The sequence below is a fragment of the Neofelis nebulosa genome, chromosome 12 (assembly GCF_028018385.1).
Source record: "Neofelis nebulosa isolate mNeoNeb1 chromosome 12, mNeoNeb1.pri, whole genome shotgun sequence".
NCBI lineage: Eukaryota > Metazoa > Chordata > Mammalia > Carnivora > Felidae > Neofelis > Neofelis nebulosa.
The window spans coordinates 27,956,853-27,983,378 of record NC_080793.1 but is presented as its reverse complement, the minus strand read 5'-3'; the positions used below and the strand labels follow the sequence as shown (position 1 = coordinate 27,983,378).

The window sequence follows — 26,526 nt, the reverse complement described above, 5'->3', positions numbered from 1 at the left end:
AGCCTGGAGCCTGTTTCCGATTCTGTGTCTCCCTCTCTCTCTGCCCCTCCCCCGTTCATGCTCTGTCTCTCTCTCTCTGTCCCAAAAATAAATAAAAATAAAAAATGTTAATAAAAAAAAAAATAAAAAATAAATAAATAAAATTACAGATTTTTTTTAACAAGGAAACAAATTTGCAAGCATTGTACAATATATCCTCAGAATTAGGGGCGTAGGGTTTGGAACATGTCTGATCTTGAGAACCTTAAGTGTGTATCACTAACCATGTATGACATGCGTCAACTTCACTAGGAATACTGAATTCAGACCATTTTTATTATATCTTAGTATATGACAGCAAGCTACAGGTTAACATTTTGAGACCCATCTTATGTCTGCTTTCCTTTGGCTTGCTTATGGGTGTAACTTGTGCTTTATTAACTTGAGTGAAATTTGAAATTTTCTGTTGAAAAAGTAGACAATGGAATAATATCACTTTAGTTGATTTCCAGCTCTTTTAGTCTTGTCACGTTGCTATTGAAATTAAAATGTAAAGCCTATGGAAATAAAAATAAAGGAACTGTTTTAAAAAGATAGTAAGTAGGGCCTATAAATTATGGGCTTAGACCAATTGGTAAAGAGACTCCATTCATGAACATTGAGACTATTAGGGAGGCTGTGACAGTAAAGAAAAGGAGGTCCTTTGAATAGAGTCACTGGAGAAAATTTATCAATGTAAAAACAAGAAAGGCTCTGTCCTCTTATCTACTCAACTGCTAAAAGCCTGTTTTAAATGCATACTTTGAGTGTAGAGTCACATTTTAAGGCATAAACATGTTATGAAAGGATTACCTGAAAGCCTTGATGTGAGGATGCCCCTGTGTAATATGGGTGGGGTCAGGTAAATCCTCCTGCACCAATGACCTCTGACTCTACCATGTTGAGGACTGCCTGTTCCTGGGTATCTATCTCAGGTGTTCCATTCTTGGCTGTATATAACTCACGTATCTCACATAAGGTGTCCTAAGGACATTCACTTTGAAGATGAAACATAGTATTAGGGGCTTGGGTTTTAGACATGGACAGACTGGGCTTCTCACAGGGTCATCTACTAATGTCTCAGTAATCCAAGAAGCAATGATGACCCTATGCCATCGGAAACCTGACTGTATACTGTTTATACTTATTTATATATCCCCATGTTTCACTAATCTTAGTACCTCACAGTCTAAAAGTATCTTACCACTTTAATTTGAACTCAGCCTGTTGGAAAATAAAAGCGAAGTAACAGTTGATAGAAGGAAGTCAGATTAGGACCTTGTAAATATCATCATTTAGCATATGACAAGCAAAGTATAAGGATCAAAAAACAAAGAATTTGTTCTAATAAAAAACTTGGGGCAATACCATGTTCCACACTTAGTATTAGATACCAAATCTCCAAAGATAAGTAAGATCTAGTCTCTGTCCTTAAGAAACTCTGTCCTCAAAAAAAAAAAAAAAAAAAAAAAATAGGGACTGTTTTGGTGACTTTTTTGTATACACTAAAAGACTAGCACTGGGGCGCCTGGGTGGCGCAGTCGGTTAAGCGTCCGACTTCAGCCAGGTCACGATCTCGCGGTCTGTGAGTTCGAGCCCCGCGTCAGGCTCTGGGCTGATGGCTCGGAGCCTGGAGCCTGTTTCCGATTCTGTGTCTCCCTCTCTCTCTGCCCCTCCCCCGTTCATGCTCTGTCTCTCTCTGTCCCAAAAATAAATAAAAAACGTTGAAAAAAAAAATTTTTTTTTAAATAAAAATAAAAATAAAATAAAATAAAATAAAAGACTAGCACTAGGCAAACCTGTGCTGAGGCAAGTGGCCCTCAGCATGGTTCCTATCTATTTTGTGGTCCTCTGAGGAGTGCCCTAGTGGGACAGAAAGAGCTAAACCTTAAGTCCAGATAGGCCTGGGGGTGAATTCTGTGTCACTAGTTTCTCTTTGCCAGCTCAAGCAAGTCTCTTAACCTCTCTGTGAACCAAGTTTTCTCTTACGTAAAATGGGAATGTTAATACCTTTATCATGGAATTGTTGTAAGAATTAAATAGGCAATATGTTTTAAGCATCCATTATTAAAAAAAAAAAAATTAGCGTTTATTTATTATTGAGAGACAGAGCATGAGCATAGAAGGGGCAGAGAGAGAGGGAGACACAGAATCTGAAGCAGGCTTCAGGCTCTGAACCCAGCACAGGGCCCAACTCAAGGCTGGAATCCACAAACCACGAAATCATGACCTGAGCCGAAGTCAGACGCTAACGACCGAGCCACCCAGGTGCCCCTTTAAGCATCCATTATTGTGCTTGACATCTGGCTTAAGGAGTAAGTATTTCTGTCAACCTCTAGAGCCTCCCCTTTTGCCCCTAACCTTCCTGGGTCCCCAGGGACCCTCTGCAACTGAAAGCAATGCCTGTTTCTTAGATAAAAGCCACTGTAAACTAATTTGCAATAAAACAGTAACACCACATAATTGCCAAATGTTACTATTCCTAATGAGCTTTCGAATTTTAAAAGCAAATGCCTGGAAAGGGCCATATTTTATCCAAATTCATAACTCTCTGTTCATGACATGCCAAGCATGGTAGCAGTAGGGAGACAAGCTAGCCCTTATGCTTAAAATGCTTAAAGGTTTGGGTATAGCTAGAGAAAATTGCAGTGGTAGAAACAGATTACATAAATTCAGTTTATTCACCATTTTTTGGATACTTCTGGATGCCAGTAAGGATATTAGGTGTTGGAGAATTAATAGCATGATATGGAAATGAGAAACCAATAGCCAAGAAAAAAAAGTGTTATCTGTACATATTTTAAAATGAAGAATTCAACATTAATTAGCATTTATAAATCATCTGCTGTGTGCTATAGCCACCATATTAAGTTTCTCATATATATTGTCTTATTTAGTCCTTACAAAAGCCTATAAGGATATTGTTCGTAATTTATAGATGAGGAAATGGAAGATCAGTTAAATAAGTTGTGCAAAGCCACAAAACTAATCGTTGGGAATCATAATTTTAATCTAAGATCTTGTGAAGTCTATACCACAGTTAGTTTTACCCTAATGTGAGCGTTTTCTAGTTGTATCCATAGTATAAGGTGAGCTTAGGGCCCTCCTACTCTGCCGTCTTCCCCAAGACAAAGTCCTACACCAGTTGGTTAAAAAAAAGAAAAAAGGTGGGGGAGCCTGGCTGGCTCAGTCAGTAGAGCATGCGATTCTTGATCTCATTATTATGAGTTCAAGCCCCACATTGGGCATGGAGCCTACTTAAAAAAAATTTTTAAAAATTTTAAAAAAGAATACAAGAATGAAAGTGAGAAAATAAATAAAATGAAATGTATGAAAAACCAATGAGTATTGCCATTATAGTCTTTATTTATTTGCTGTGTTTTCTGTGCTATAGAGCTATTGCCAGAATCCTTTATTGTTACTCTTTTTTAAATAAAACTTTTCCTTAGAAATCATGTGTAATTGCTTATTTATAACCTGAGATTTTAAGATAATGGAGATGCCAACTCCTGTCTTCACTTCTGAAGGCCTATGGACAAGAGATAATACATTGTTTGTCATCATATTTTGAGGGAGCTCATTAGCTATGATAGTCTGGACTTAAGGCAAATGGACAGTATGTTTGCCAAGGTAAGATACAATTTTCCTCTGAGTGGCTAATTTTTAAAAATCTTTAAAAGACTCATTATAAATTCATTTTGTTCTTGTTGACTGATGTTTCAATAATGTGAAACAGCATCAGTTCCTAACAGGACTACATTGACTTCTTAAAGATTCAATATTCTGTGGGCTTCGAGAGGTAGAGGAACTTACTATAAATAGAATTCTTTATGCTGTCCTCTTAATTAAGAAGCACAGGGTGTGTCATTTAGGTTAGATACTAAAGTAGAAAAGATCTCATAGAAGTATTACTTTCTGAGAGGTATATGAAATCAGCTAACTCAAATTCATTGTATCACATAGGATTTAAATGGTAAAATATAAGACAAACCATTTCAATGCCATGATTACTTAGATTTTTTAACAAGAAAATCATCTGAGTATTAAAAAGTCATGGCTGATTAAGTTGTTTTTGTTTGGGAAACAGTAGAGAAAATGAATGACAAGGGAGTGTAATGCTTTTTCTTTGAAACTAAATATTTAGGGGCGCCTAGGTGGCTCAGTCAGTTGAGCGTCCGACTTCAGCTCAGGTCATGATCTCACCGTTCCTGAGTTCAAGCCCCGCGTCGGGCTCCGTGCTGACAGCTCGGAGCCTGGAGCCCGCTTCGGATTCTGTGTCTCCCTCTCTCTCTGCCCCTCCCTCGCTTACACTCGGTCTCTATCTTTCTCAAAAATAAGTAAACATTAAAAAAAATTTTTTTAACTAAGTATTTAACTTTGATTTTTTAATTGTAACCAAACATTGCCTTCTCTTTTATTTGTCTTCTATTTCTGATATTCCTTACCACTTGACCATTTTGACCATCAGCTAGACAATGTAATCTGCCTGTACTAGTTTTATACCTTCAAATGTAGAGCTGTCAGGTTTTTCTTTAAACCAACATAGATTAAATTATAAGGTAAGGGACCCGTTGTTACTTTGCTTCAATCCTTTGAAGGAGACTTGTAAAAGCACTCTTTCCAATTAGCCAAGTGTTTATGGATAGTATAAAAATGACTTGAGAGGGTAAGAGTGCAAATATTGCTCAGCATTTCCTCTTAAATAGGAATGAAAGATTCTAATTTTAAGAGTATAATCCTTCCCTTTTCAAACCATCGATCCTCATTATAAGTCTGAAAAGCAGAAAAACACAAACACTACTGGGCATCTGCTCCTATTAATTTAGAATTACTGACTTATGGCTGGGATCTATCACAGTTATCATCATCAACATCATCATCATCATCATCATCAAAGACTCAGAGAGGTCTTACTCCTATCCTTTCAGCTAACGGATGGAGAAACTGAGAAAGAGAGATGGAGTGACCTGAAGCTATGTAATGTTAGGAGGATCACCCAGGGCTTTTGAAGTCAAGGCCAGTTTTCTTTCTGTTATAGCAGGCTCTGCTGTCTTTTAGAAATGTGGTGTATGTCTCTTTGAGTATAAAACTATATTAAAATCCTGTTAGTATATGGGAGATACAGGTGGAGCTGCTTCTGGACAGAGGGTAAGGTGCACTTGTGGTTATATGACAGGAAAAAAGAAACAGCAGGGCCAAGAAAATTGGTGGATGTTGAAAATGAGAAAATGACATCAGTATCCTTAAGGGAGATACATTTTATGTTCAAGGTTGGAGGCAAGTGAGTTAAACAGAGGCTATATCAGAAATGATAGGTTAATAAGTAAAGCAGATGAAGATATAGGTAACCATGGAGCAGAGAGGACTTTGGTTTCAAAGGATAGAGAACGAGGCTTCAGTTAAAAATATGGTTAGAAGTCCTCAGACAGGGATATTAAAGTGTCAGGGACATTATCTAGATAGCATCAGGAAGAAAAACAGTCATAGGTCACAATGAAGCTAATGTGTCCCACATTAGCCTCCATTGGCTATGAACTTATGGCTAATTCTTTTAATTCTTTCCTGTAATATTTCTGATGAAATCCATTTCACTTAAAGGTATTCTGTAATTTAATAGCTTTTTACATCATTAGCGAAACAAATTTGGTCAAAAACAATGACTTGCATGCCTGTAATTTAAGCCCTACTAAGAATGCTCTGACTTTCTGCAATTTCTGACAAAATATTGAATCTCGGACATTAACTTTCACCAACACTATTTTAGAGGTATACACAAATACACCCACAAGTCACAAGAGTCACTTCTTTTTTAAGTGAACATTTCTATCATAGTGTCACATCATTTTTGGGGGATACATTTTGCTGAAGCATAACTAAGGTAAGACTAGACCTTTATAATTATTTTATTGTTCCGTGAAGTTCAACAGCATGGAAGATGTTGCCTATTCTTACTCCCAGTGATGCTCATTTACCAGCATTTAAGGAAAATCAATACATAGTACACGTTTATTTTTATTTGAAAAATATTTTTGTTGTTTTTTGAGGAAGGAAAAACAAAGATAGTGTCTTGCTTCAGGTCATACAAAATTGCTTGCTGAGATCAGAAACTTTGGAATTTGGTGCCCAATCATAGACTCTTCTCCACTAATTTGATACAAAATACAGTGCCAACCAAAAATGAGAGCATACTTATATCATTCCAGCCAATGGTGTTATATTAGAGCTATGACTGATATTTCCACAAATAATTCTGAAAATATGAGATTTATGTTAGTGATAGCTAAATTTTAGTGCACACAGAAGTGTGTATTTGTGTACGGATAGACATATGGACTCTCTTAGAATTCATTCAAATCACAACTGAGGGCATGTTCATAGAGCTTTTTTAAAATCTCTCATTGATCAGATGTATACCATACTTTCCAAGGCTAAAGTAGAATATGTTATAACAACCCAGACTTACTTATGTCATTGTTCACACATAACTATGTTCCTTCACAATAAGAGTTGTGGTCAGTGTAAACCTGATAATAACGGATTACCTCTTTTTTTTTTTTTTTTTTTGGACACAAATAATCTTGTAATAAAAATTATATGTAGAAAGAAAACAGCTCAGAATCCCATGACCTTAACGAATCAGAGATTTTTCATTTATTTATATTTTTTCTGTTCTCATTTTTATGTATATATCTTTTGTACAGAGATACAACCATCACTTTAGATACAAATTTTTGTTTTTTTCCCCTTGTACTATTAACCTCGTGTTTCCATACATTAGTATCCATGGTTATTGTTTTAATTAGCTGCACATTATGCTGTATGTTGATGTCTTGGCATGATTAATTTATATGAGGATTATTAAGCTTGTGCCCCGAACACCTTTTTTAATGCAAGGTTCTGTATGCTGTTCTGATAGAGGAAACATTCTATTAATGGTGGCACATTTCAAGCAAAAGCATGTGTGTTTTCTATTTTTAAATAGCTTATGGCAAAAATTCATTTTCAGTTCAATGAAGTATATGTTCCTTAAGTTTTGTCATCTGCCCCTTGACTGATAGATGTGCAGGCTGAGGAATTTAAGTGTTTGGTTCTGCTTTTGGTAGTTCTGTATGTGTGTATGTGTGTGTATATGTGTGTGTGTTTCTTTTCAGAAGGGGAGGGTAATGTCTTCTTTGGAACATGCACTCCACCCTCTTTGATAAGGCCTGTGGCAAGATTCGCATCCCTGCCCATGACAGTCATCTTCATAGCATTAAGCTCACGGCTCTTAGCGCCCATATGATGTGTGGAGGGTGGAGTGTATTGCAGTCATAATCACCTTTCATTTGTGTGTTTGATGTGGCATTTATATTAAGTAGGAGTAATTTTTTTTCTGATTTTTTTTTTCTTGTGTCACCAGTGCACCTATTCCATTCTTCCATCGCTGTGCTCCTGTGAACATTTCCTGCTATGCCAAGTTTGCAGAGGCCCTGATCACCTTTGTCAGTGACAATAGTGTCTTACACAGGCTGATTAGTGGAGTAATGACCAGCAAAGAAATTATATTGGGACTTTGCTTGTTATCACTAGGTAATTGTTTTTCTCATTATTAGCTATTGCATAGTACTGCAGTAGAAGACTGTTCTGTCTTTTAACCAAAATATGAATACAGTGGGGATACCTGTAAAATGTTTAACTTCCCATAGCCAAAATAACTGTTTCAGATTATATATAGTTATAAATATATACATATTTATATATATTTATATATCTGAAACTAATTTCCTTTCTTTTTCTATCATTGGAGAAAACTGGTGTTTTCCCAGACTTTGGTTACTGTCTCTAATAACATTTAATATGATAGGAGGAGGCTTCTCTTAATGAATCAACACCCCTTTGTTTTCAGTTATGATTCCAAAGGCTTATGAAAGGAGGCCACATATTCTCTTACACATTTCCATCAAAGAACATAGATTTCTGATAGATTACTTTTGAAATATGTTTTTTTTTCATTGCTACAGTTCATGATGTCACTGTATTGCTGGAAAAATTAGGAAATCTCCACTTGTTAGCCATTGAGTTTTCTTGTCAATAGATAATATAATTAGGTAAATGTTATTTCAACTCCCTACATTATCCTAGAACTATATGTAGCCATATCAGAATCTATAGATCTTTCTAGTTGGGAGGAGTAAACTGTGGTAGGAACGAAGCAACTATCTCATTATATATGTGAAATGAGTTATACCTTATACCTGTTAACAACAATTATAGTCATTGAGAAGACTAGCTCTATTTCCGTCTTGTCATTAGAGAGTATTTTCTTTTTGCTTAGGTAGTACTTGACTCAATTGAAATAATGCTGTCCATATGAAAAGCTATTTCTGTGATATTTGAAACGCTCCCATCTGTTTTTGGTTCCTGTACATTTATTGCAAAAGTGAGTACCTTAATAATGTTACCCAGTCACAGATCCCAACCATGTATTTGGCTTTGCAAATGGCCCGAAAAATCTTGACTACTAGTCTGGCTTTATGAAAAAATTGTTTGGTTTCTGAAATAGTTGAATTTTGACCAAGGTGGGAGGGATGGGGGGAGGGAAACACCTTAAAACTGGTGATAATAATGTTAAGTCATTGGGATTCCAGTTTTTATTAGAATGGTTCTCTTGAGGCTTAAGATCTTTAAGAATTTATTTGTGAAATGGGCCTTTAGATGATTAAAGATGAACAAATTATGATTTCAGAAATGAATTTCCCCATGCAAAGGTCAAATCTTCCCAGTTTCTTTTTTAAGATTTTCACTCCAGATTTTAGCATGTTGGAATTTAGCTTGGGATGGGTAGAGGCATTTGGCTAAATAACTCAAACTAAGCTTTGCTTTTCTTTGAAGAGTCTCTCAACCAATCAGGACCCCTGACACCAGTTGAAAATTAAGGTCAGAGGAATTTGGGCCTCCGTAGGCTTCAGAATATTATTCTGTAGGATCAGAGCATCTCTTGGAGTTTTAGAAGAGAAATGACCAGAAAAAGATAAAATACTGTCTAGCTCATTGACCAACTATTAGAGAAGTTGGTCTTGAAATGTGAGGATTACACATGGAAGTGTAGCTAGTTTAACTGATCTCTGTCTATGTGTGGTAATTTTTCTCATCACCAACATGACACATCATTCTCTACACTTTGTGTGTTAGCATGTATGTTTGCATGTGAGTTCCAATGTCTTCCCGTGGTGAATCCACAACAGTTCTGTGCTGTTTTTGAGTCACCATGTGCATTTGCATGTTTTCTTTTCTGTCATTTATAAACCCACAGTTAGGTGCCTGTAGTTTCCAAGTGACACAATTCAAGTGGTGCACGTAGGCTCGAGTTTTGGTAGCTAGTTACCCTTCTTCCCTAAACTGGGGTCTTGAACTGGTCAATAGCAACGTATTATATTCCTAGGAGAAAACAACTGAAAGAGTTTCTCTTTGTGTTTTCCAGTGTTTTAAAATAATATTCTACATGTTCTCTATCTTCCCTGCAGTTCTCTCCATGATTTTGATGGTGATAATCAGGTATATATCAAGAGTACTTGTGTGGATCTTAACAATTTTGGTCATACTGGGTTCACTTGGTAAGCTGCTTCTTCCTTTGTTTTTTAGTAATTAGAATTGAGAGTGAAGTTTGCTCTTAACAGTCCCTCAGTGCAGAACCACTTTGATTACTTTAAATAATTTTCCTTTTGTAAGCCTTGTGAATTCATTTATAAACTATAAAAAGACTGGTGAGTGGATTACACTGAAATTAATTCACTGTGAGATCACTAAATGGAATAAAATGGCAGAGTCATTGGCATATTTGGAATAAAAGGGGGCTCACATTTTTCTGTCAGTGTCAGTTTGGGGGGAAGAGCCCGAGAGGAAAAAGAAAGCAATTGAGGCTCTGTTCTGCTTCTTGTTCTTTAATTTTCACTTGATTCTTTCAGTGTTCCCTGCCTGGCAGAGGAAGGGACCCCTTTGCTTTTATCTTGGACTTTTTAAAGGCCTGAATCTACCATTCTAAGGTGTTGAAATTCTTTCTGGTTAAAATATTTCTGGCAGGATAATTTTATGTGTGTAAAATTTCATTACTCATTTTTCTATTGGCATTCTATTTTGTTTAATGTTTTTGTTTTACTATTTTTTTAATTTTTAATGTTTATTTATTTTTGAAAGAGAGAGAGACAGACAGAGCATGAGCAGGGGAGGGGCAGAGAGAGAGGGAGACACAGAATCCCAAGCAGGCTCCAGGCTCTGAGCTGTCAGCACAGAGCCCGACGCGGGGCCCAAACACATGAACCATGAGATCATGACCTGAGCCGAAGTCGGATGCCCAACCAACTGAGCCACCCAGACGCCCCTGTTTTACTATTTCTAATGAAACCTTATGGGATTTGTGTGTTTATTGTCTTTTTTGAAAATAATAATTTCTCCCCCCTCCCAATCATAAATGTGACACCTACTCATGGTATCTAACTACTTCTATGGTAGAAAATAGAAATATAAAAAAAGAAAAAAGTTTTATTTTCACATACCACCTCTTTTCTTTAAAGAGAATTTACTTTTGCTTTAAAATTTTTCAGGAACCCTACTTCCCTTCTGTTGACCACTATTAGCAACTTGAAATTCAGAATACACACACACACACACACACACATATATATATACACACACACACATATATATATATAATGTATTCAGAATACATATATATAATACAGATATATATATATCTATATATATATATATATATAGATATATATATATATAGTTTTTTTAATGCTTTTTTTCACTGCTTTTTAAAATGAAATACTTTAACTCATTGTGAAACTTTTTTATTAGGGGAGTTTGTCCCCATTACACTTATGATCCTGTCTGCTCTGTTTGGTCTTACTGATGTCATCTCTTTTATGTTTTCCTTAAGTCTGTGCTTTTTTACGTTGTTTTCCCTATCTTTACAATATGGATTGTGCTTTCTTTGGTTATTGTCACCCTTGCTTTGAATGGCATATATATATGCCGTGTGTGTGTGTGTGTGTGTGTATTTTTTAGTAATTTTTTTAATGCTTATTTATTTACTTTGAAGGGGGTGGCAAAGGGCAAAGAGAGAGGGAGAGAGAATCCCAAGCAGGCTGTGCACTACCAGAGCGAGCCTGATGTCGGGCTTGACTCATGAACCATGAGATACTGAGCCGAAGTCAATAGTCGAACGCTTAACCAACTGAGCCACCCGGGCACCCCAACATATATTTTATTTTTTACTTCTACAGTTGGTAACCTATACATTTTCAGAAAATATTCTTTAATCTAGAATCCTATAATTTTTGAATGGCTCATTCTATAGAATTCTATCCTATAAAATTTTTAAATTCTATAATTTTTAGGGGTGCCTGGATGGCTCAGTCAGTTAAGTGTCTGATCTCAGCTTAGGTCATGATCTCACGGTTTGTGAGTTTGAGTCCCATATCAGGCTCTGTGCTGGCAGCTCAGAGCCTGGAGCCTGCTTTGGATTCTGTGTCTCCCTCTCTCTCTGCCCCTCTCCCGCTCATATACTTTCTCTCAAAAATAAACATTAAATAAATTTTTTTAAATTCTGTAATTTTTAAAGGCTGAAATGAAGGAGTATGTGTTGAGTTTTCCTCCACCTCGTTTAAATTCAACATAAACTTTCTTTCCAACCTGTCTCCCACTTTATAACTGTTACCAAATAATCTGTGTTTTTGCAATCAGGTTATTTTAAAATTAAAATATTATTTAATACATTGTACCCTTTTAAAGAATTTTTGCTTTGCCTTGAAATGTTTCATAATTACATTTAAGTTTATTACATTCTTCTGTCCTAGTTTTAGTGAGAACTATTTTTATAAAACTTCATTCTTGAGTTCTTAATTTTGGTTCATCTTTGTTTCGATGAGAATCTGAATTCGAGTAACTTATTCACGAGGCAATTGTGGGTCGTATATTTTCTCAACTCTTGATTATCTAAGATTATTTTTGCCTTACATGTGAATATCGAATCTGTTGCATGTAAAATTCTTGAGGTGCAACACGTTCCCAGTGTCTGTACTTTACTTTTTGGAGACCAGTCTAATTTTATTTCTGAGCTGAAATCAAGAATCAGACGCTTGACCGACTAAGCCACCCAGACACCCCTTAACTTATTCTTATAATTTAAAGTTTCTATCTAGTTCTGAATCTTTAAGTTTGCCTATGATCTCTTTTTTTTGGGGGGGGGAGCAGATATTTTCCAACACAGAAGTAAGTTTTCTTATTTCTGTATTTGATTATTGTTTCTGTTCTAGTGATTTTCTTCTTAGGACCATTGTTCATTCTTTTGCTATCGTCTTCCAAATTATCATTTTAGTCCTGATAACATTTTCCTTGTATTCAGGAAGTGTTCTTCGAGCGTATCTTCCATATCACTGATTTAGTTTTCCTCACTGCTGGTTCTGTACTTGACTACTTCTTTCTATTATTCCGGTTCTTCCTTCTCCCAGACATATTTCTTTTCATTTCTACTTGTGACCTTTGTATCCAGTTCTAGTGATGGTGTCTTAGTCACTTTGGGCTGCTATTACAAAGTACCATTGACTGGATGCCTTATCAACAGGGAACATTTACTTCTTACAGTTCTGGAGGCTAGGAAGGCCAGATCCAGGCATGTGCAGGTTCGGTATCTGGCGAGGGCTGGCTTCCTGTATCCAGCCATCATCTTGCTATGTTCTCACGTGGTGCAAGCGGGGAGGAGCTCTCTGAGGTCTGCTTTATAAGGGCGCTAATCCCACTCATGAGGGCTCCACTCTCATGACCTCATCATCCTCCAAACACTCAACTCCAAATACCAACTATCACATTAAGGATTGGGATGTCAATATATGAGTTTTACGGGGACACAAACATTCAGTTTATAATATATGGAGAATTTTTTATAATAAAAGTAGATTTGAATTCCAGTTCTGCCACTTTCTTGGTATGTGACATTTGGCATGTTACTTAACTTTCCTGAATTTCGATTGTATTTATTATGTATAAGATGGGACTTGTATTACCTACTTAATAGTATCATAGTGATTCAGTTTGGTCACATCTGTTGTACGGTTCCTGACACAAATTTATTTATTTATTTTTAAGTGTATTTATTTTGAGAGAGAGAGAGAAGGAGAGAGGAAGAGAGAGAGAGAGAGAGAGAGAGAGAGAGAGAGAATCGTAAGCAGGCTCCATGCTGTTAGTGCAGCTCCTGACACGGGCCTCAAACTCAAAAACCTCGAGATCATGACTTGAGTGGAAATCAAGAGTTGGGTGCTTAACCAACTGAGCCACCCAGGTGCCCGCCCCGACACAGATTTACATGTTTAATAAATGATGTCTGCTGCAGCTGTTGTGGACCGTATCCTCCTTGATGTCTTCATTATTAGCTCATTCTGTTTTCTGTTTTTCTTTCTCATTTCTGTTTGCCTTTCCTCTCCTCACTTTTTATTCCTGTTTGCAGAGAACATATTTTATTCCATTTTTTTGAGGCTGCTACAATTTTCTTTAAGATTTCAAAATGGAAATATTTCCCTTTTTCAAATGTTTTTCATAGACTGGTGGTTGTTGAAGTTTGTTTACTCATCTTCAGTAGAAAATAATTCTCGCTTGCTATTTGCCACCAGGTAGAGTTGGAATTTCCCTTTGACACTATTCAGTGTTTACTTGAGCACAGGTGGAGGTCACGTTGATTTGCACAGATCTCAGCCCTATTTGTCTTCTCCCAGACGTTTATCTTGTCTGCCCACACATACATATCTTTACTCTGAATCTTCCATTTCCTTACCGTGGCCTACAAGGCCTGACAGTATGATCTGGTGCCCGGTGCCCCCCAGCCCACAGCTCTTCCTGCTCTGCCCCTTGCTAGTTGCTGTAGCCACAGTGGCCCTCCTCCTTTCTCTCCTGCCAGGCATGGTCCCATATCAGCATCTTAGAATTTGCTATGACCTCTTGCCTGGAACATCCTTTCCTTAGATGTTGTTTGTTTTTGTTTTTTTTTTTAATGTTTTTATTTCTTTTTGAGAGAGAGGTGGGGGTGGGGAGACAGAGGATCTGAAGCAGGCTCTGCACTGTCAGCATAGAGTCTGATGTAGGGCTCAAACTCACGAACCATGAGATCAGAGGCTCAACCGACTGATCCACCCAGGCACCCCTTTCCTTAGATTTATAGATTGTTTTCTCCCTGTCTTTGATTCTTTTGCTCAGATATCATCTCACCACTGAGACCTTGCTTACTCATCTTCTCACAATGCTTTCCCAACCCCAGCACTTTCTATCCCTATTAAAAAGTGACTTTTTTTTCTTAGACTTCATATTCTTTATTTTTACTCACTTCCTTATTTGTTTGTTTGTTTGTTTCCTTATTACTGTATAAGCTCCATGGAGGACAAGGGTGGGGACTGGGTTTTGTTCACAGCTCTGTCCCCAGTACCTAGATGGGTAGATGGCTCTGGGCACTCAGAATGAAGGTGTCTGATGCAACCCTCTTCTGTGGAGGCAGGTTGCCCCCCCTCTTCTGTCTAGTTCTTGGACTCTGAACCAGTGATGAGGAGAACAACTCCCATCTCTGGCACACACTTCTATTAAGCTGTCAAAGATTTCCTATCTTTTTCCCACTTTTGGTGGGAACCAGTTCTTTGATCTTCATTTGCTCATTGATACTGAATCAACTGCATAACTGTTTCAGCACGAGGCAGGGGGGTTTCTGTGATGGCCCAATAGAAAAGATCTTTGCCTTCCTCAGCTTCACTGCTGATTTCTGTGACCCTTACTTGCTTCGTACAAACTCCCCAGCTCTCAACAGGTGCTGAGTCTCTTTATGATCAGTTCCTCTCGGGGTGCCTGTCTTTGTAGGCTCTCTCTGAGCTTCAGAGCCAATAATAGATACAGTTGAAGGATGTTTATTTGATACACTGAAAGATGTCTTAGTAACCTAGTGTGCATGATGAAAATGGAGTAAATGGAGCTCCCCTTATGCCTGCAAAAAGTTACAGCCACACACCTCCCAGCCAAATGAATTGTTGCCATGTTAGTCCCCCAGTGTTATGTAGGAAGGGTCCAGGAAAGTGAAGATTAATGTTAACACATTTTCTTGTGCTAGTTATTTCCAAAACAATTGTTTTTTGAACCCAGGTGGCACAGGTGTACTATGGTGGCTGTATGCAAAGCAAAGAAAGTCTCCCAAAGAAACAGTTATTCCTGAACAGCTTCAGATAGCTGAAGACAATCTTCGGGCTCTCCTCATCTATGCCATTTCAGCCACAGTATTCACAGTGAGTATGGACTTGGGCCAGGTATCTTCTAGGTTTGTGTTTTTATTCACAGGGATCATTAATGAAGCAGAAACTCACCTCTGGCTATTGCATGCCTAACCCCGATCTCCCTTAGATAAAAACTGCCCCATGGTATGGAACACTAAAGAGTCTTCAGAAGGCTTTCCTAATGGAATGTTTTATTCTGTACTGCCCGCTTGTTGAGAGAGGATTTTCACTTAGAATATTCACATTATCATTTGTTAGGAAGAACATATTATTTTCATAATACAATTCCCTTTTTAAAAATGGGTTTCTTTACTAAAGTATGGTAAGAAATACACATATCATTTCATTTACCTGTTTGCTAATTATCTTCCCATGTTTTCCCTTTAAACTTTAATTTTTCCTTTTTAAACTTTTAACATTATTCCAAATTAAAGTGATCTTTGCTGCCTGGGCACTATACAGTAAATTACTAATGAACATGTGGTTAAATAATATGTATTTATATCTTTGGTCTGTCTCCTTCTCATCTCTGAAAAAAAAAAAGGAACACAATCTCAGACCACTTCTTGGACCAATCCCAAGCTTTTAGTTGAGCTTTAGAAGTAAAAAATGAAGCCACCATAAAACCATTGGTGCCAAAAGGTATTTGTTTGTTATTATTATATAAATATTTACTAATCATTTTTAAGTATAGTTTTTTTAAATGTTTATTTTTGAAAGAGAGAGAGAGAGAGAAAGAGAGAGACAGAGCGTGAGCAGGGGAGGAGCAAAGAGAGAGGAAGACACAGCATCTGAAGCAGGCTCCAGGCTCTGAGCTGTCAGCACAGAGCCTGATGCGGGGCTCGAACTCATGAACCGTGAGATCATGACCTGAGCTGAAGTCGGATGCTTAACTGACTGAGCCACCCAGGCGTCCCACAGTACAGTTTTGTTTTTTTTTTTTTAAGTACAGTTCACCTGCTCTCACTCAGACCACGATGAGGGTGGGCAGGAGGTAAATGCGACATGGACTGTGCTCTGTAGGTGCTCTTTTTTTTTCTTATGTTTATTTATTTATTTTTTTAATTCTTATTTTAGAGAGAGAGAGAGAGACAGTGTGATTTTTATTTGTTTTTGAGAGAGAGAGAGGAGAGAGAGTATGAGCAGGGAAGGGGCAGAGAGATGGGGAGACACAGAATCCAAAACAGGCTCCAAGCTCTGAGCTGTCAGCACAGAGCCTGATGTGGGCTCGAACTCATGAACCATGAGATCATGACCTGAGCCGAAGTCAGACACAACCAACTGAGCCACCCAGGCACCCCTCTTATGTTTATTTTTGAGTGATAGCACGTGCCTGCATGAGTTGGGGAGAGTCAGAGAGCAGGGGGACAGAGGATCCCAAGCCGGGTCCGTTTGCTGATAGCAGATAGCCTGATGCGAGGCTCAAACCCATGAAGTGTGGGATCATGACCTGAGCCAAGTCAGATGCTTAACTGACTGAGCCACTCAGGTGCCCCTAGGAGCTCTTGGTCTGATAAAGGAAATGAGGTACAAATACCTCCTGTGCTTTTGTAGTCATGGCATATGGTCTTCTCCCCTATTTTCACAGTGACAAGCATGTATGTATTCAAATAAATTAAAAGCCTCATCTTGATGGACAAACAACACATTTTGATTCATGAGTAGAAAAGGAAAGGTAGAAGAACTCGAAAGACTTATTAATACATTGAGAAATCCTTTTGTGTTCTGCTTTAAGAACATTTTCAATATTCAGTTGAGGATGCTAAGTGCTGCAAGACGGATAAAGTATTATTGGGATTCAGAGAATAATCCTTCCCTGATTTGAAATGAAGGAATTTCCACCCTGTTTCAGTTTCTGTTTTTACTGCTTATAGCGATAACTGGGACCTTTCTCTGCATTCTCTCTGTACAGGTTCTCTTGTTCCTGATAATGCTGGTTATGCGCAAACGTGTCGCTCTCACCATCGCCTTGTTCCACGTGGCTGGCAAGGTCTTCATTCACTTGCCGCTACTAGTCTTCCAACCCTTTTGGACTTTCTTTGCCCTTGTCTTATTTTGGGCATACTGGATCATGACCCTTCTTTTTCTTGGCACCGCTGGTAAGAAGCTATGTTGCTTCCTTCTCATAGTGATGAATTTGATTTGCATTAAACTATTTTAAAACATCAGCTATAATTCTTAAGACATTTATTGACCAAGGTCTAACAGCCATCGGAACCAGTGTGGTTATGGCTCTTCAACAACCCATTCCTTATTCATGATTTTTAGATCATCCTAGCAAAGTAGATCTAAACCAGTTCATGGCTTTGAAGTAAACTCCAGTACTGATTCAGACTTTTGGATTGATTCTAAGATGAACAAATGAATGCAGAGCTCTCTGGAACTGCCTTAAACTCCCATTATGGCCCAAATCAACTTCCTTCCTTGGGATTCTCTAGTTTGGAAAAGATCTGAACCTAGGTAGAATTCCTGGTGATGATACTGTTCAGAGTTAGACTCTCAGACTTGTTGGAGTCACTCTTAATATGAGAGAAAGACAGATACCATATTTTTTCACTCTTATGTGGATCCTGAGAAACATAACAGAAGATCATGGGGGAGGGGGAGGGGGGAAAAAGTTACAGAGAGGGAAGGAGGCAAACCATAAGAGACTCTTAAATACTGAGAACAAACTGAGGGTTGATGGGGGGTGGGAGGGAGGGGAAAGTGGGTGATGGGCATTGAGGAGGACACCTGTTGGGATGAGCACTGGGTGTTGTATGGAAACCAATTTGACAATAAATTTCATATAAAAAATATATCAAAGTTTACACTTAAATGGAATTAATTGTGAGGAGTGGTGTAAGGGTAGTAAGTTTGTATGTAACTTCTCTGGCCATTCAGCATGCATTTACCAATTGAATATAATATTAATTTCTGTATTTTGCAAATAATTTAGGTCTATAATTATTGGAAGAGTAATAAAATAGCCCCCCAAAAAATTGAAGTTTGAAAATTCATGCCTAAATTAACTGATGTGATGGAACTATATTCAAATAGAGCACTTTTAAAAGCTATATGATGCCTTTGGGGAAAACAAAATGCTTAATTGTACAATGTCTGGCTTCACAACTTTTCAAGTGATAAGTATTTTTGTCTGTTATTTAAAGAGCACTGTGATCATAAAGTTTGTGGTTTGGGGGAAGGGACCTATTTTTGGAAATTAGTTTCATCTCATATTCAATAGCCATATTTCTTGGTTTGTACTTTATGTGGTTCTTCTTTCCTTCCTGGATATTTTCCTAGGCAGCGCTGTTCAGAATGACCAAGGCTTTGTGGAGTTCAGAGTTTCTGGGCCTCTGCAGTATATGTGGTGGTACCATGTGGTGGGCCTGATTTGGATCAGTGAATTTATTCTAGCATGTCAGCAGATGACTGTGGCAGGAGCTGTGGTAACCTACTATTTTACCAGGTGAGAATTGATACTTGTTGGAAAACTTAAGATCATCTAAATGATTGTGCTTGAAGGAAATGGAACGGAAGCTGGTAAACAGTTTCATTTCTTTAAAAAATAATTGGGGGGCGCCTGGGTGGCGCAGTCGGTTAAGTGTCCGACTTCAGCCAGGTCACGATCTCGCGGTCCGTGAGTTCGAGCCCCGCGTCAGGCTCTGGGCTGATGGCTCGGAGCCTGGAGCCGGTTTCCGATTCTGTGTCTCCCTCTCTCTCTGCCCCTCCCCCGTTCATGCTCTGTCTCTCTCTGTCCCAAAAATAAATAAAAAACGTTGAAAAAAAAATTAAAAAATAATTGGAAGCGAATATTGGGAATGCAAGCTGGTGCAGCCACTCTGGAAAACAGTATGGAGCTTCCTCAAAAAACTAAAAATAGAACTACCCTACGACCCAGCAATTGCACTACTAGGCATTTATCCAAGGGATACAGGTGTGCTGTTTCCAAGGGACACATGCACCCCCATGTTTATAGCAGCACTATCAACAATAGCCAAAGTATGGAAAGAGCCCAAATGTCCACCGATGGATGAATGGATAAAGAAGATGTGGTATACACACACACACACACACACACACACACACACACAATGGAGTATTACTCAGCAATCAGAAATGAAATCTTGCCATTTGCAACTACATGGATGGAACTGGAGGGTATTAGGCTAAGTGAAATTAGTCAGAGAAAGACAAAAATCATATGACTTCACTTATATGAGGACTTTAAGAGACAAAACAGATGAACATAAGGGAAGGGAAACAAAAATAATATAAAAACAGGGAGGGGGACAAAACATAAGAGACTCATAAATATGGAGAACAAACTGAGGGTTACGGGAGGGGTTGTGGGAGGGGGGATGGGCTAAATGGGTAAGGGGCACTAAGGAATCTACTCCCGAAATCATTTGCACTATATGCTAACTAATTTGGATGTAAATTTAAAAAAATAAAAAATAAAACAAGTTAAAATTAAAAAAAATAAAATGAAATAAAAAGTAATTGGAAGCAAATATGACAAAATGTTAGAGCTGATGATTCTGGTGGGTAGTAAAATGGGAGGCAGTGATTTTAATCTTTATACTGCTCTGTAAGTTTCTCAAAAAATTAATCAGAACAGCAGGTCATGATAGAACTTCAATTCTATTTAGCCAGAGAATAAATCTTACAGTGTCTTATGTATTTTGGCATTATATAAAGGTCCATCAAAGGACAATAAGCCTTTTTAATTTGTTTGGATCAGAACAAGTATTGTGACTCTCTTTCCTAACTTGAGAGCCGAATATAAGCTTGTAAGCCTTACAGTTTTCTATTATAATGAGGTACCAGGTCTCGATTGTACATCTTTTTTAAGTTTCATTTTTTGATTGTACATTTAACTCCATAAATATTTACTAGTAAAAGCTTTCAAAGCACAGTATCATTTTATTTAAAGTCTTAGAGCATAAGAACCCCATGAAACTATCATAGGGAAATGAAACATTAATTTTATCTGGTACATCTATAGCATTTGTATTAGTTACATGTTACTTTGCCATTTTGTCATAAACCTAGACTTTTCTTAAATGAACTGTTTTCACTGTATTGGGCTCTAAACCATTCCTGCACTTAGCCTTTGTTTTAATTGTCTTTTTGGTTTTCTTTCAAAAAGGGATAAAAGGAATCTGCCATTTACACCTATTTTAGCATCAGTGAATCGCCTTATTCGTTATCACCTTGGTACTGTGGCAAAAGGATCTTTCATTATCACATTAGTCAAAATTCCACGAATGATCCTTATGTACATTCACAGTCAGCTCAAAGGAAAGGTAAGGAGAAAATTGTTTTCTGGACTTAACTGTGGTCACATTCTAGACCTCAGCTCTGCATGTAGGAAAGCTCCCAACCATGTTCAGTTCATAGTTGTGAATGTTTTCTTCATAATCCTTGCAAAGTAGAATCCATTCCTTCTGCCTTGTCCCACACTCTTGCTTACGTTGTGCTCTGGCAAAATTCATCATATCCCTGGTTTCCCAAAATGTCCTGTGCTTCTCGTCCTCTGTGTTGATTCACACCTTCCTCCTTGGAACCTCTTCCCTATCCCTGGCTGTGAAGATAACATGCATTTCAACATGGGTTAGATGATATGCCACCTCTTCCTAGAAACCTTCCTTGATTCTTCCTTCTCCCAGATGATGTCATCTCTGTCTGTTCTCCACTCTCATAGTATCAATCGCATATTCTGATTCTGACCTTTTTTTATGTTTAGCTTTTTTTCTTCAACTATAGTATAAGTTCCTTGCCGATCTCATGTATCGTACTCTATCTTACATGCAGTAGGTACTAAATATGTGTCAAATTAAATTGATTAAAAATAATTTAACCATTGCATTTTGAGGGAAAAGAGGGTAGGTGGGTATGAGGTCTTGAAACATAGATTGTGATTTTTTTTACTTTATTTATTTTTCTAACATTTAGAATATTCTGTATGTTGGTTTTTAATTATTTCAATTTTTTGTCCTTTCCAGGAGAATGCTTGTGCTCGATGTGTGCTGAAATCTTGCATTTGCTGCCTTTGGTGTCTTGAAAAGTGCCTAAATTATTTAAATCAGGTAAACTATTTTAAAAATAGAGCCTAAATGTCCATCAACTGATGAATGGATAAAGAAATTGTGGTTTATATACACAATGGAGTACTACAGGGCAATGAGAAAGAATGAAATATGGCCCTTTGTAGCAACATGGATGGAACTGGAGAGTGTTATGCTAAGTGAAATAAGCCATACAGAGAAAGACAGATACCATATGGTTTCACTCTTATGTGGATCCTGAGAAACTTAACAGAAACCCATGGGGGAGGGGAAGGAAAAAAAAAAAAAGAGGTTAGAGTGGGAGAGAGCCAAAGCATAAGAGACTCTTAAAAACTGAGAACAAACTGAGGGTTGATGGGGGATGGGAGGGAGGGGAGGGTGGGTGATGGGTATTGAGGAGGGCATCTTTTGGGATGAGCACTGGGTGTTGTATGGAAACCATTCTGACAATAAATTTCATATATTGAAAAAATAAATAAATAAATAAATTGAACATTCACTTTCAAAGATAGGTTGATCATTTCTTTTTCCAAGATAAAATAATTGAGCTTAACTGAAAGATGTTATATATTTCTCATGGTGTTGTACATTGCTCCTTGATCAGGTATATCTATTTCTATCATATTCTTTTATTTATTGATTGGTAGGTTGATTGGTTTGAGAGAGCGTGCACACATGCATGTAAGCAGGGGAGGGGCAGAGGCAGAGAGAATCTTAAGTAGGCTCCACACTCGGTAGAGAGCCTGGGATTATGACCTGAGCCAAAAATCAAGAGTCGGATGCCTAACTGACTAAGCCACCCAGCACCCCATATTCCTATTTTTAAAAGTAACATATGTTCTTACCAAGGCTCGTTATTAATTAATTGTAACAGGATAAAATATTATTAGGGTTCATCTTTCTGGAAGAACATTTATCTCTTATACCTTAATTTACATCCTTTCATCTTTGATTTTCCCTAAGAATCTGTCTACTGTAGCCATGTTTCTTTAATTCTTTTAAATGTTGTTTGAGAGGCGCCCGGCTGGCTCGGTCAATAGAGTATGTGACTCTCAGCTTCGGAACTGTGAGTTCAAGTTCCACATTGGGCATGGAGCCTACTTTTAAAAAATGAATGAATGAATGAATGAATGAATGAATGAATGCTGTTGAAAGCTTTAGTTTAGTGGAAAGACATTATGACACTTAAACTCATTTTTTGCTGCTGTCTACTATTGTTCAAAGCTAGTGTCCTCCCTATCCTGGTACTTTTTTGGGAGTCCAGTGCTTGAGGACTATGATCCTGGCCTAGGAGATATTATCAGAGGAAGAGCTATCATTTCTCAGGTTAAGTGAAGGAATTGGTATTATGGGTTAACATTTCTTAGGGAGCAGGTTGGTCTTCTGTCGTTCTGTGTCTGGGCACCCGGGACTTGCTATGAAGCACTCTACCCATGTTTCCTTCATCTTCGTTTTTTTTTTTTTAACCACTTCTCTCCATTCCTTAAAAATCAGTTGTGATGTACCAGTGCTCTCATCTAATAGAGCAAGGATACAAATGGACTTCTTACCATTTACCCCTCAGTGATTGAAGAGTAGCATTGCACTTTCCGTTCACTCAAGGACAGTCAAAAGATGGTAGTCCTAAAAAAAAAAAAAAAAAAAAAAAAATTTAAAAAAAAAAAAAAAAAAGGGGCGCCTGGGTGGCGCAGTCGGTTAAGCGTCCGACTTCAGCCAGGTCACGATCTCGCGGTCCGTGAGTTCGAGCCCCGCGTCAGGCTCTGGGCTGATGGCTCGGAGCCTGGAGCCTGTTTCCGATTCTGTGTCTCCCTCTCTCTCTGCCCCTCCCCCGTTCATGCTCTGTCTCTCTCTGTCCCAAAAATAAATAAAAAATGTTGAAAAAAAAAAAAAATTTAAAAAAAAAAAAAAAAAAAAGATGGTAGTCCTGTTGGCCATGGTGTTGAGCTTGCCTAGAGTTTGCTTTATTGCAGCTCTATGGTTAATATGAAAAAACTGGCATGACATTTCATTAGTAAAAGAAGTTCTTGTAGATAATAATACTGTATGGATGGAAAGTGTTTGGAAAGTCATTATTAAAATAATCAGCAACAGCCATAGAAATCTGAAAAATTAACGTTCTTTAAAATTTGGTTTGGGACCAAGTCACCCTTATCAAAAAGTTGATGGATGCATAAAAATAATCATCATTACATTGTGTACCCATCACTAAATAGCTTATCCACAGAGAGAGATGCTGAACCCAGCACTCTATTATCAGTTTCGACCAGCTTTCCACAGGCAACTTTTGCTCTCCCAATTTCCTAAACCTGCCTGGAGTGACTTCCTTCCAACACTTGAATAACTCCTACTGATCCTTAATGATTCTGCCTGAGCATTACCTCCACGAAGTCTCCCCTCAGTACCCCAGCCCCTCTGCTGAACTTTCGTAGTGCTGGTTCATACCTCTGCAAAAACACTAAGACCATCAACATGGAAATTGTCTGTTTACCTCTTTATCTCCACCTTTAGACCTTTAGCTCCTTAAAGGCAGAGATCCTATTTTTGTCTCTCCAGAAACTATCACAGTGCCTGGTACACAATAGGTGGTCTTTAAATGTTTTCTGAATGAATTGTTAATCAGTGAATAAATATTCAGATTTTAAAAGACTAATTGGTTGATATAAAGCCAGAAGAAAGAATCTCAAAAAAGAGGTGTGCAGTTATGTTGAAGGAAGAGAACATATCACATGATGTTAAGGTGTTTAGTAACCAGGTGAAAAATTCCAAAGTTTTCAGCTAATCCCAAGCTAAACGTTAGTTAGCAATTTAGTACCTACAGTCCTGAAACATATCCGAACTTCAAGTTGGTCTTTCTTGCACAGGTTTTTGTGATTTATTGATTTATTTACTTATGTATTTATATTTTTGAGAGAGAGTGTGTGTATGTGTGTGTGTGTGTGTGTGAGAGAGAGAGAGAGAGAGAGAGAGCAGGGGAGGGGCAGAGAGAGAGAGGGAGATAGAATCTGAAGCAGGCTCCAGGCTCTGAGCTGTCAGCCCAGAGCCTAGTGCAGGGCTCGAAGTCGTGAACCACGAGATCATGACCTGAGGCGAAGTTAGATGCCTAACCAACTGAGCCACCCAGGCATCCCGGTTTTTGTGCATTTTTAATCTTTAGGTAGGTCTGATGTTTGAAGATTCAAGAGAAGCACTAAAAGAGGAATAAATAAATGAGTGAAGGTTTAGGGAGAGTGATTCTGAACTAATACTTAGTTCTGTTTGGGAATATGAAATGCTCTGATATGAGGACTGATTACCCAGGGTGCTTCATGTCTCCTGATTTCACAGGAATTTCACTCTAAATGAGGTCAACATATTGAAGACATTAGAACACTTCCTCCCATGACAGGTTAAGCATAGGTATTGGTTGCCAGTGGAATTTTTTTAAACCCTTGTTGCTGTGAAATGTTTCAGAGCTGGGTGGGCACCCATCTGTTTGAAGTATTCAAGATGATAGGAATCATGGCAGGACTGAATAGATGAGATCTAGGGACTTTTCTGAAATTTGAAAAACCAGCAGGGTCTAAGAGTCTGATCTGCTGGTGTTTGAAGGGGCATTCTTCTCAGTGCTGCCCTGTACATTTGGCAGTTATGAGATTAGTGCTTTGCTAGAGATCAAGCCAGAGCTGGCACTGAGATATCAGGCGGTTCACACCATCCCTTTTGTCTCTGCTACTGATCACTGCTTTCAGAAAATGAAGTTCCATACACATAGGATTGAGTCCACACTAATATAGCCTTGTTGGAGAAGGCACAATGGATAATTAGGGGGATATTCAGTGGAGAGAGCCCAGATACTAAAGGTGTGTTTCAATCCTAACAATGTAACTGTTTGGCAAGCTCAGTGAAACCTTGGAGTCTCGGCTTCTTTCTTCAGTGAGTGGAGAAAAATACACCTATCCTCATAGGCTTTAGGTAAGGATGAAATATAATGCAGATAAATCAACTCTTACAGTACCTGGCTCTTGGTCCTCACTTAGTGTTATCGCTCTCCCCTGCTCCCCTCATTTTATTGTTTTATAAAGAACTCCCAGGGTTTTTACTCTAAGATAAGAGAGCTCTGGCCAAGATAAAACAAGAGGTTGTTCTAAAGATGTATCTATTTTCTCTAAAAATAAATGTAAGGTAAAACACTGAGGAGCTTGTAAAACCAAGACAAAACAAAACATCACCCATGATCTCACCATGCTAACATAACAGTTACTTTTGCTGAAATATTTACTATTAGCTTTCAGAAAAAGTTTCTAATTTTTCACTGCAGCATGGTAATGGCTTATCAGACTTTACTTACAGACTGTTTTATCGGTGTATAAACCTCAATTGTAAAATGGTGGTAATAATAGTATCTGTAGTGCCTATTACCATGAGGATACAGAAAGATGGCATCTCCCATACTCTGAGTACGCACCTGACACAGCAAGTCCTCTGTAATGCCGACTGTTCTGTAGTATAGAATAGTTCTATATAGTACAGAATAAGTTCTAGATGTTCAGGGTTGGTTTCTTTTACATTTTTTAATATGCAGTGGTTTTTATTTTTCTCTTGTCAGGTCTTTCAAACTTTTTTTTATGGTTTTGCACTTGACTTTGATGCTTAGAAAGATTTTCCCCACCTCAAGATCAAATAATTATTCTAGTGCTCTTCTCTATAGTTTTTTAGAAGTTTACTCTTTTTTTTTTTTTTTTTTTTGATAAGGAGGCTGCATGTCCAACGTGGGTCTTGAACTCATGACGCTGCAACCCCAATATCAAGAGTCACACATGCTCTACCAACTGAGCCAGCCAGGTGCCCTACTTTTTTAGTTTTGGGATTTAATCCGTTATCCCAGAACCAGTTAATGATTAACCTGTTCTTCCTTCTGCTGTGAAATGTCAATTTGATCATGTATTAAATTCTTACCTATCATGCTTGAGTATGTCTCAGGACTTTCTTTTCTGTACCATTGATCTGCCTATGCTTTTATCAGTATGCCAATATTTAGTTACTATAGCTTCATTATATACCCCAGATGTCTTATAATACAAATCCCTCTCATTCTAATTTTTCAAAAATTTCTTGTCTAATCACCTGTTTATCTTCTGAAATTATCTTTGTAGTGTTCAATAAGATACAGTGAAATAATAATACTAATTATA

At 37.8% G+C, this 26,526-nt stretch overlaps 1 protein-coding gene across 3 annotated transcripts in view; it reads left to right on the top strand.

Annotated features, from left to right (window-relative positions):
- Window positions 1–26,526, top strand: part of SLC44A1 (solute carrier family 44 member 1) — a 202,916-nt gene that overhangs the window by 109,421 nt on the left and 66,969 nt on the right. For all 3 annotated transcript variants that reach the window (XM_058694680.1, XM_058694679.1, XM_058694678.1), the window contains exons 6-12: window positions 7,418–7,587; window positions 9,522–9,611; window positions 15,175–15,314; window positions 17,215–17,401; window positions 18,588–18,753; window positions 20,437–20,593; window positions 21,293–21,376. In XM_058694680.1, the coding sequence (XP_058550663.1) occupies window positions 7,418–7,587; window positions 9,522–9,611; window positions 15,175–15,314; window positions 17,215–17,401; window positions 18,588–18,753; window positions 20,437–20,593; window positions 21,293–21,376 (994 nt within the window). The remainder of the gene's footprint in view (window positions 1–7,417; window positions 7,588–9,521; window positions 9,612–15,174; window positions 15,315–17,214; window positions 17,402–18,587; window positions 18,754–20,436; window positions 20,594–21,292; window positions 21,377–26,526) is intronic.